The sequence below is a fragment of the Sapajus apella genome, unplaced genomic scaffold (genome assembly GCF_009761245.1).
Source record: "Sapajus apella isolate SASKATOON/1434 unplaced genomic scaffold, GSC_monkey_1.0 scaffold1535, whole genome shotgun sequence".
Classification (NCBI taxonomy): Eukaryota; Metazoa; Chordata; class Mammalia; order Primates; family Cebidae; genus Sapajus; species Sapajus apella.
Genome location: NW_022438461.1, coordinates 2,633 through 14,274, shown reverse-complemented (window position 1 = coordinate 14,274; position 11,642 = coordinate 2,633). Strand labels below are relative to the sequence as shown.

At 52.8% G+C, this 11,642-nt stretch overlaps 1 protein-coding gene across 1 annotated transcript; it reads right to left on the bottom strand.

Moving 5' to 3' along the window:
- Positions 1 to 555: 555 nt before the first annotated feature.
- Positions 556 to 8,069, bottom strand: LOC116546858 (cilia- and flagella-associated protein 100-like). Its single transcript, XM_032272986.1, has 8 exons — positions 7,380 to 8,069; positions 5,139 to 5,331; positions 3,153 to 3,220; positions 2,904 to 3,067; positions 2,523 to 2,603; positions 1,870 to 2,054; positions 1,700 to 1,741; positions 556 to 1,621 (listed from the first exon to the last, which is right to left on the bottom strand). The coding sequence occupies exons 1-8, from the start codon at positions 7,575 to 7,577 to the stop codon at positions 1,491 to 1,493; spliced, it is 1,062 nt and encodes a 353-aa protein (XP_032128877.1). The 5' UTR covers positions 7,578 to 8,069; the 3' UTR covers positions 556 to 1,490.
- Positions 8,070 to 11,642: the final 3,573 nt, after the last annotated feature.

Sequence of the window (11,642 nt, the reverse complement as noted above, 5' to 3'; positions counted from 1 at the left end):
GATTCCTCAAGGACCTAGAAATAGAAATTCCATTTGACCCAGCAATCCCATTACTGGGTATATATCCAAAGGATTATAAATCGTTCTACTATAAGGACACATGCACACGAATGTTCATTGCAGCACTGTTTACAATAGCAAAGACCTGGAACCAGCCCAAATGCCCATCGATGACAAACTGGACAGGGAAAATGTGGCGCATATATACCATGGAATACTATGCAGCCATAAAAAACGATGAGGTCGTGTCCTTTGTAGGGACATGGATGAACCTGGAAACCATTATTCTCAGGAAACTGACACAGAACAGAAAATCAAACGCCGCATGTTCTCACTCATAGGTGGGTGTTGAACAATGAGAACACATGGACACAGGGAGGGGAGCATCACACACTGGGGTCAGTTGGGGGAAATAGGAGAGGGACAGTGGGGGCTGGGGAGCTGGGGAGAGAGAGCATGGGGAAAAATGCCAGATTTAGGTGATGGGGAGGAATGCACAAAATCACACTGCCATGTATGTACCTATGCAACAATCTTGCATGTTCTTCACATGTACCCCAAAACCTAAAATGCAATTAAAAAAAAATAAGAAAACAGGAAATGTTCTAGTGACTATGCTGTTGGGAAATACTTCTTAAGCAGGGCCCCAAATTCACCAATTATAAAATAAAAAATTAGTAAATTTGACTTCATTAACATTAATAATTCCTATTCTTCAAAAGACAATATTAAAACAGAAATAAGGCAAGATACAAACTGGAAGAAGATATGTGTACCACACTTTCCACACCAGGCTGGTCCCCAGAACACACAGAGAACCATAGGTAACCATAAGAACCAGGCTAATGATCCAACAAAAATGTTCAAAAATCGGATACTTCACAAAAAATGACATCTGAGCAGCCAATAAGTATGCAATGTATTCAGATTTCTCATCAGGAAGATGTCCTGAAAACCATATGAGACCACTCCACCCATGTAGTGACTGTGACTTTGATATTCTGTGTTCTGATGCTTTGACACCTGTGGCCTTGCCGAGCCTGGAGAGACCGCCTCTCTCAGGGTCGACCAATCCATGGAGACAGGAAATGACTCGCCTTGGGCTCTGAGCTTGCCCTCAGCTCACCTTTCAAATGCAAACCACCCAGTCCACTGTCCACACTCAGGACCTATCCCCCAGGGCCAGGACCAGACAAGCAGGGGCCAGCCTGTGTCCAAGAGCCCGAAATTATTCAAAAACAAATCAGCCCTACACCTGCTCACTCACCTCACCATTAATTCCCATGGGAACCACAATGGAGATGCCTGCCCACGGGCCCCACTCACTCTGCCTCCTGGCTGACCTGGGGCATTCCCGTGTGGCCCTGTGTGGAGTGGGGACTGTGAGTAACACACTTTCTTTTCTGTGGCACTCTGACCTGACTACACCTGGGCACCACAAGGGAGGGCTTTCTGCTAGGCCCCAGCCTCTCCCAACCACCCGAGCCCACTCACCCTCTGGAGTCCCCGCCGCTGGACTCACTGGGCTGGCTGCCTTGCTGGGGGCTGCTCAGGAAAGACAGGCTCCGCCCCAGCCGCATCACCTGCAGAAACTTCCAGGGCTTCTTTGTGCCCTGAACCTCTGAAGAAAGCAGAGGAATGGTTTCTGAGCCCTGTGGGGGACAGAGCTGGGTTCCTCAGGCTGGGGGCGGCAGCTCACCTTTGGGAGACACGAAGCTTGCCTTGCCCTTGATCCCTGGTCCTGCAGGAAGCAAAAGGGAGACCTGATGGCCTCAGCTGCAGTTAAGCTTCTGCGACGCCACGTGGCCCAGATGCCTGCAGGGCCACTGGCAGAGCCCATCTGGGAACCTGCATTCTCTTTTCTGCTACCTTTGTCCCCTGGTGTGGTGTTAACACTGCTCTCTTCCTTGGAAGCCTCGGAGACCTCCTTGGCCTTTTTGAGAGACAAGCGTTTCTTCTCCTGTTCTTCAAGCCACTCCTTGGGCGACAGCTTGTATAGGAAATCCTTGTAGACCTTGTATTGCTGCAGAGTGTCTTCAAATCTGGAGATCTCACTACACCGTGGGGAAGGAGGAGGTCAACCTCTGCCACAGTGAGGTCACCATGCCAGGGCCACCCCTTTGTTCTGGCCAAGCCTCTGTGGGTGGGCTCCTTGTTTTCCTGGAGAAAATGTGCAGGAATGCCACATGCTGGAAGAAGGGCATCCACCCTGCAACGACCCAGAGTCATGGCCCTCTGTGACTTGCGAGTTCCTCTCCACCCTGGAGACTACACCTCTCTTAGGCTATTGCCAGGCAAGCCTTTGAGCCAAGCCGCCCATCTCCAAGTGGAAGCCATGGGAGTCACTGAATCTTAGTTTCAGTCCCCTCATCTATAAATGGGCAACAGCCTCCTGGGAGCACTGAGTCCCTGGGAGGTAAAGCCATGAGATTGGCATGATGGTATGCTCCCTTTGGCTAGGCAAAATGACTGAGTGACCAGAAGGTGGGCCAACCCATAGCCAGCATGCCCTCTGACCTCACCTTTTGATATTAACAATCTGGGTGGTGAGGTCTCGGATCTCGAGGATCTTCTCCATCTTGGCTTTGGTCTCCTTCTCAGCCCTAGGGGTTGGGGGTGTGGGGGCAGGGGGCCAGTGGCAGCCTATTAAAGAGAAGTGAGCACACCGCCCACAGGCCTCGGGACTGGCCGTGGCTCCAGACAGGGCTGGAGAGCCACACAGTTAAGCCTTTTGCCCATAGTGTCCCCTGCCTTTGACACCTGACCGGCCCTGGTGCTTCCACGGGAGTTGCAGGGTCTGCGGGCAGAGGCTGGGTGAGGGGGTGGATGGGTGGGTGTGCACAGGCTCAGGGACAATGGGGGTACAGCGTTGCCCAGCCAGCCCCTTGGGCCTGCGGGCTCACGCTTTCATGGCCTGCACCGAGCTGCGGTCGTTCTCTCTGAGGAACTCGTCGAATAAGACGGCGTCCTTCTCCAGGGACTTCTCGGCCCGCTCCAGCCTGGACTCCTCCTTGGTCAGCAGCAGCTCCAGCCACTGGATCTCCTTCCGCTTGACATCCAGGGCATACTGAGGGCCAGCAGAGCGGGGTCATGGTGCCTGTCCCAGGACAGCCCCTGCTGGCATCCCTCGCTTTGGGGGCTGCAGAGCCTACCTGGAGGAGGAACAGCTGCCGCTTCTGCTTAATGTAGCCGCACATGTTCTCAGGCTTCAAGTTCTTTTCTGCAGGAAGAAGGGGGAGGTGAGCAGGAGCAGGAAGCCCAGTCTGAGGAGAGGCCCGGCAGGTCTGCAAAGGAGCCTTCCGCCAGCTGCTGGGCACTGCTCTGCGTCCACACCCAGGTGACTACCAGGACCGTGGAAGGTAGTGTACTTGTCCTCTGTCTCCACAAAAGGAGAGAAGTTTCTTCCTGAAATATTACAATTAACATGGCTGGAGGCCGGCCGGGTGGGAAGCCCTTAATGTGTCTGACTTGGGCCTCTCTTGCTGTAGCACTATTCTCACTTGCAATGAGGCTCTGGACCCCTCACCCGGGAAATTTCACCCAGCTGGACATAATAGTCACAGGCCTCCTAACCAGGGCCCGAATGCAGATGAGGAGAGAAAAATGGGGAGGCAAAATTGTGACTTGGGGCACCCTAAGCCCCCCAAGCAAACTGGGCAGAGGCTGCGTCTACATTGCCAGGGTTTAAACCAGGCAGGAGGAAGTCGAAGTGGACGTCTGGATAACATTTAGGAGAGCATGCTGGGGCCAAGGGCCATGGGGGCCCCTTTCTCTGGCCTTTCTGGAGTGGAAGTTCTAGGCGCTCCCTGACTTGGGAGCTGTGGAAAGGACCTGGAAGCCATGGGGCTCTCTGGCCCTGCCTCTCACACCCTTTCCTCTCCAGGAGCAGAGCCCTGTTTGGCTGGTACAAGAGCTGTTCCCAGAGTCCAGATCCAGGCAGAGGCTCTGGCTGGGCCTCCCTGGGTAGCCACGGAGATGTCCTACCCTGCAGGAGACCCAGTTCCTCACTAGGAGTCACAGTCCTGCCCCCCCAGTCTCTTGCCTCTCCTCCAGGTCTTAGGAATGAGGGTGGAGGCAGGAACAAGAATGGGCCATGCCGTCTCCCTGTCTACCCCCATTCCCTGGCCTGCCCCTCCAACTATGGGGCCGAAACAACCCCGCAAGCTCAAGGTTCAGCTACCCAGGTGGAGGCTGGAGGCCCTTGTGTGTTTCAGAGTCACATGGTACACCTCTAATCCTCTGTGTGCCAGGACTCTCTGGTTCCACCGCTTCTCACTTTGTAATATACTTCATCATCTGGGTTGATAGAATATTAATACATATTCAGTACTTAAGATTTCCAACGCTCACACACATACATAGTTCTTTCCTACTACTGCCAATGTATTAGTATACATTTAACCCCCACAGTCCATGAGGCTGATACTGTTGTCAGCCAGGAAAGGAAACTGAGCTGCAAAGGGCTCCAGTGACCTAGGTATGACCACAAAGCTGTGAAATGCTGCAGCTTCTGCCGCCGCCAAAGCCAGGAAAGCTAGCTCCAGCTCCATTCTCCTTCTTAGGAAGTTAAGCCGTCCACACTTGTATACTGTGCAGCCTCTGGCCACTGCGTGCTGCCCACATTCCGAACCACTCAACACAGCAGCCTCCCCTATCCAGGGCCATGTGTTCCAAGACCTCCAGGACATGCCTGAACCCTATCCTAGGTTTCTTCCTACATATATAGCTACCTATGATGAAGCTGCATTACTTATGAATTAGGCACAGTAAGAGATAAACAACAGTGACTACTAATAAAAATAGAACAATCAAAACAATATACTGTAATAAAAGTTAGTATGTGTTGTACTCACCTACTTTCAGCTCCGGTAACTAAAGCCAAGGGAAGAGAAACCCAGGATAAGGTGGGGAACTACCCTATTAGGACTGAACAGCTCTTAGGTTTGCAATCCTGGAATAGACCTTTGGTACCCCCCAGAAGGGGCCAAACACAGAAAAGGCCGGCCTTTCCGAAACACTTGAAAAGCACTTCCCATCTGCGCAAGGCGAGTGGCACGGAGGTTCCAGGCACGCCCCATGCGCTGGGGATGTGGGGCACCACTGGCCCCCCACCCCCACCCTGCGCCAGAGGGGCGCACCTTTGGTCAAGCTGAGCTTCCAGGCCATGTAGTCGCCGAGGGCGCGCAGACGCTCGGCCTCGGTATGCGCCTGCAGGTCCTCCTGCTCGTCCTCTAGCTGCAGCTGCCTCCGCAGGCTCGTGTGCTTAGCCGACACTTTAGAGGAGTAGGTCATCTTCTCGTGCACTCGTAGCTTCTTCTGCTGCTGTCGCTCCTGGGGGCGTCGGGCCAGGTTGGGCGGAACCCAGGCTCTTCAACCTGCCCCGCTGCCTCCCTGCGCGGTTCCCCACTCCAAGGGGTGGGCGGGCCCGAGGCCGGGGAGGCAGGTTTGCAGGCGCGGGAAGATGCCTGCGGAGATGCGGGGGGCCTGGACGCAGGCAGCTGCCCGGGGCTGAGAGCCAAGCGGGCAGGGCAGCTGTCAGGGAGGCCATTTGCCCAGAGAAGGGCGCCAGGCGGAGTCCTCAGGACAAACACAGACTGCACGGTCAGATGAGCACTCCAGATCCACAGAAGAGCCACACTCACCCGAAAAGATGTCTCATTTTATCTGAAATTCACATTTAACTGAGAGCGGTATATTCTGATGACCAACCCAGGGGAAGGGAACCTAGAGGCTCTGGGGTTCTCGAAGACTGCGGCTGTGTAGTAGGTCGCCTGTAGCCTGAAGGTCGCCGTTGGTGGCCCTCTCCACCTGTTCTCCACCCTACTCCAGCTCCTGTGGCCCGGAGGTGGCTTCTCGCCCAGCCGGGATGGCTGGACTTACCTCCCCATCCCCCCGCCCCGCATCCCTCCTGCTGTCCAGTTCTCAGGGTGGTGACATCCCCTGCCAGTTCTCCCCCCTCTTTTCTGTGCCCGCCCTGGGAGTCTCTTTATGTAGACTTTCTACGGTCACTTCTATTTCCTGCTGGCACCTGCCAGGTACACAAACAGCATCTAAGAACCCAGGCAAATGGGTCCAGCCTGAGGCCCCTAGAGTGCACATCCTGGCCACTGCAGTCAGGAAAATGTGACCCACTAGATTCTCAGGATACAAGATGGCCTTTAGAAGACATTGGGCAGCTGACTAAGGGCAGGGCCAGACTGAGGGGGACCCCGTTGGGAGGGGGAGGGTGTGAGTGGGGGACCCTGCTGGGTAGGGGAGGGTGTGGTTTGGTGACCCTGTTGAGTGACAGGGGGTGTGGGTTTGGTGACCCCGTTGGGTGGGTGAAGTTGGGGTTTGGTGACCCTGCTGGATATGGTGGAGAGAGTGTGTTGGGTGAGACTCAGGAGGCCCTGAGCTAGGGCTGGGCTTGAGTGTAGAGGAAAACCAAACGCCTCTTTGGAGAAGATATAGCAGGGTGGCCAAGGCATGGGTCAGAATCTCTGGGTCTCAGCTGGTCTGGGAATCACAGCCCACTGGCTTAGGGCTGAAGGGCCTGGTCTCTGATGTGGAGGCCTGGGCAGGGCTGAGGCCTGTACATCTCCACCCATGCCCCGCAGATGCCAGTGTGGCCGTTGCTGCCTGGGGAACCATGGCTGTGAGGAATCTCAGGGATGCTGAGCCCTGAGTCAGGGGGAGGTGGCTGGAGGCTGTGGGGCAGCACAGGTGTGACTCTGGGAAGGCCGCCACACCTGGCACATGGGGCAGGGCTGTGTGCCCATGCTTGCTCAGGCATGCTGGCGGCAGGAGGCGGTGGTCCCACTCAGGGCTCACAACTCTCAGGGCTGGAAATCAAGAGGACAGGCTGAGGTGAAGATGGGGCAGGGGTGGGGTCGGGGCTGGCCCAGGGACCCGAGGCACCTGGAGAAGCATGTGTGTGCATGCCGTGGGTGACTGTGTGTGTGGATCTGACCTGCAGGGGGTCCAGCCAGAGGGAGGGCACAAGGCCTGAGCAGTAGGGATTGCTTGTGGGACGGGAGAGGGCCTGTAAAGGCTGAGCTGGGTCTGGGAGGACCAGGAGAGTGTCAGGAGGGGATGGTGTTTCACGCAGGCAACAGTGGAAGCAGCAGCAAGGTGGCTGAGGCTGCGGCCACGGCAGCCCAAGATGTCTACCTAAGTCCCAGGAAGAGTGGTAAGAGACAGGGGAAGACAGTGGGATGCTGTGAGACCTGAGCCAGGTAGGCTTTCCAGCTGATTTTGTAGAAAGTCCTGAGCCACTGACTATTGTGGAGTGAGAAGGACCTGAGGAAAGTGCTCCTCTAAGAAAGACAATATGGCCACTCCAGGAAGCAGTGGGAACAGGGAAGCTCCTGGAGGTGCTGGTGGCTGTCCCAGATACTCACGGAGAGGGTCTTATTCCGCTGCTGATCTCTGAGCAAGAAAAAATCCACGTCCCCAGACAAGTGGAAAGGATTCGCCAAAGCGTCAGGGCCATGCTCTGGAAAGGGAGACACCTTACTGGTAAGGGGAGCCAGCTCTTCCAAGTGGTGGTGTCTGTCTTGGGGGCCCCACTGCCCTCCCAGCCCAGCATGGAAAAACATGAGTGGGAAGGTTCCCTTGGATGTAGCTGTGCCTAAAGTCCAACCCTGGACTTTCCAGCTCCATAAAGGCACCTCTGTAGTTTAACCTGGTTCACGCTGGCCTTCTGTCCTGGCCCCAGAAAGAGAGCTAGTGCGCACAGCCTTGGCACATACATCTGCGCTCAGTCTGCCCTCACTGCAGGGCTCTGGAGTCTCCCTCATGAAGGAGGGAGGCCAGACCTGCTGTTTGTCAATGATGGACCTGGTGACCAGGGCCTGCTGACACTGAGCTCATGGACCTTGCCCTGGGCCCTCTCTGTGAACTTGCATCTGTCTTTCTAGGGCTCTTCAGTCCTCCCGGGGAAGGCCAAGAACAAAGAGCTTCAAGCCTGAGGAGGGACCAGAGACCCAGAGAAAGTCATGTGAAGGTTTGTTTTGTAGGGTAGACTCTTGTCCTGCTCCTGATTCTCCACACTGACTACAATTCAGAGACAGAGCAGACGCCAGCAGCCTCCCTCTGAGCCTCAGGCAGCTAAGAAGTCAGGTGGAGAGGGTAAACTGAGCACATGGACTGCCTTCCCCTCCAACCCAACCCCAACACCCCAGAAATGTAATAAAATAAACGTAAAACTAGGAGAGCTCTGGAAGACGCGGGGGGGGGGGCGGTGACTCTGGTGTCACAGAAGTTGTTAGGAAGCTCTGGGAGAGGGCAGGCAGGTGGAATGGGGTAAGGAGGTGCAGCCTGGCACAGCTGCAGAGACAAGGGCGTGGAGGGCACTGGGGCACAAGCGGCTGGTGGAGGAACTGCCAGGAACCCACCTCACCTCCCCAACTCACACTTGCTCTCCCTCCCTGCTCCTGTCTAGCAACCCAGGGCAGAGGTGTTTGCCCTCAATTAGGAATCATGGGACCTGGTGCTTGATCAGAGGGATAGAAAAGTAAAATTCTTTATGCTCCCAAACTGCCCATGAGCACACATTAGCGGCCCGTCCTGTGTCCCCATCACAAAAACAAATGGATAGCTAGCAAGCACCCAGCACTTGCCATGGGCCAGACTGGGAATTTTCTGTGACTGAATGTTCCTGACCATCCAAGGAGGTGGAAATGATGGTTACCCTCATTTTACCTGTGATGAACTGAGGCTTGGAGCAATGAGATACTTTGCCAAGGTCCCATAGCTGTAAGTAGCTATGGGGAGACTGGCTTAACAAGACAAACACGAGGATGGATCCAAGATGGCCAATTAGGAGCAGCTCAGGATTGCAGCTCCCAGCAAAAGCACAGAGGGTGAGCGGATGCCACATTTCGAGATGGATTTTTATTGCCCATAGACCAGGAGATTCCAAGGTGGAGGAGCCCCACGGGTTGCCAGCGTGGCCAAGGATGTTTTGGCCAGTGCGGTGGGTCTCTGCACAAAATACACGTGCCTGGGAGCCATATTAGCTGGCGATTGGAGCTCCTGGGAGACAGAGTCGCCCATTGAACTGATAAAAAAAGGGGACTGAAACAGGGAGCCAGGCCAGGATATTCCTGGGCAAAAAAGCACCATGAATCTCAGCCTGGCTGTTTGAGCTGGTGCAGTGGGTCGCCACACGGGAAATCACACAGATCCCGGCGCCTTTTCAACAGGTGACTGGAATACCTGGGAGACAGAGTAGCCTGTTCAACAGGGAAAAAATAAAAGGGGGTCTAAGGCAGGGAGCCAGGTAATCAGGCTTGGTTGGTCCCACCCCCACAAAAAAACAGCAATCTGAAACGCTCTGGATTGAGAGTTTCACAGCAAGCACAGCTGAACCAGGGACAGTCCAGCTCTGTGGGGTAGAGGCGCCCACCATTACTGAGGCAGTCCACCACTACGGAGGTAGTCCGCCATTGCTGAGGCAGTCTGCCATTGCTGAGGCAACCCGTCATTACAGAGAGAGTCTGCCATTATAGAGGTGGGCGGCCATCGCTGGGGCAGTTCTAACTATACCTGTATAAATAGGATTGCAGGGAAGTTCACATGGCAGCTGGGCGGAACCCACAGCAGCTCAGCAAAGCCTCTGCAGGCAGACTATGACTAGGCTACCTCCTCACTGGGCAGGGCTGCCCTGAAAAAAGGCAACAGCACAACAGAAACTCATAAATAAAGCCTTAACTCACGGGGAGAGAGCACCTCAGGGGTGGGGGGTGGGGGGAAGCAATTATGAGTGCTGCTGCAGCAGACTTAAACAAACCTGCCCAACAGCTCTGAATGAACAACGGTGCTCAAAGCGCAGCACTTGAGCTCCTATAAAGGACAGACTGTCTCCTTAAGCAGCTCCCTGACCCCTATATATCCAAAGAGTCACCTCATAAAGGAGAGCTCAGACTGACATCTGGCGGGTATCCTTCTGGGACAAAGATAGCAGAAGAAGAAACTGGCAGCAATCCTTACTGTTCTGTAGCTGCTGCAGGCGATTCCCAGACAAGCAGGGTGGAGTGGACCTCAGCAGTCCTATAGCAGAGGGGCCTGACTGTTAGAAGGAAAACTAAGAAACAGAAAGAAATAACTTCATCATCAACAAACTGGACATCCACTCAGAGACCCAATCTGAAAGTCAACAACTACAAAGACGACAGGTGAATAAATCCACAAATATGGAAAGAAACCAGCGCAAAAAGGATGAAAACACCCAAAACCAGAATGCCTCTCCTCCTCCAAGGGATCACAACTCCTCACCAGCAAGGGAACAAGGCTGGATGGAGAAGGAGTTTGATGAATTGACAGAAACAGGCTTCAGAAGGTAGGTAATAAGAAACTCCTCTGAGCTAAAAGAATATGTTCTAACCTAATGTAAAGAAACTAAGAACCTTGAAAAAAGATTTGATGAAATGATAAGGAGAATAAACAGCTTAGAGAGGAATATAAGTGAATTGATGGAGCTGAAAAACACAACACGAAAACTGTAAGAAGCATATGCACGTTTCAACAGCCAAATTGACCAAGCAAAAAGGATATCAGAGGTCGAAGATCAACTCAATGTAATAAAATGAAAAGACAAGATTAGCGAAAAAAGGGTAAAAAGGAATGAACAAAGTCTCCAAGAAATATGGGACTATGTGAAAAGACCTAATCTATGTTTAACAGGTGTTCCTGAATGTGACAGACAGAATGAATCCAAGCTGGAAAATACTCTTCAGGATATCATCCAGGAAAACTTCCCAACCTAGCAAGGCAGGCCAATATTCAAGTCCAGGAAATACAGAGACCACCACAAAGATATTCTTCAAGAAGAGCAACCCCAAGGCACATAATCATCAGATTCACCAGGGTTGAAATGAAGGAGAAAATGCTAAGGGCAGCCAGAGAGAAAGGTCAGGTTACCCACAAAGGGAAGCACATCAGACTCACAGGTGACCTCTCAGCAGAAACCCTACAAGGCAGAAGAGAGTGGGGGACAACATTCAACATCCTTAAAGAAAAGAACTTTCAACCCGGAATTTCATATCCAGCCAAGCTAAGCTTCATATGTGAAGGAGAAATAAAATCCTTTAAGTACTACTCAGATATTTCATCACCACCAGGCCGGCTTTACAAGAGCTCCTGATAGAAGCACGAAACATAGAAAGGAACAATCAGTACCAGACACTTCAAAAAAAAATACCTAACGGTAAAGAACATCAACACAATGAAGAAACTGCATCAACTAACGGGCAAAACAGCCAGCTAGCATCAAAATGGCATGATCAAATTCACACATAACAATGTTAACCCTAAATGTAAATGGGCTAAACGTCCCAAACAAAAGACACAGACTGGCAAATTGGATAAAAAGCTAAAACCCATTGGTGTGCTGGATCCAGGAAACCCATCTCACATGCAAGGATACACAAAGGCTCAAAATAAAGAGATGGAGGAAGATTTACCAAGCAAATGGAGAGAGAAAAAAAAAAAAAGCAGGAGTTGCAATTCTCATCTCTGATAAAATAGACTTTAAACCAACAAAGTTGTCTCAAAAGAGACAAAGAAGGACATTACACAATGGCAAAAGGATCAATGCAACAAGAAGAGCTAACGATCCTAAGTATATATGTACCCAATACAGGAGCACCCAGATACATAAA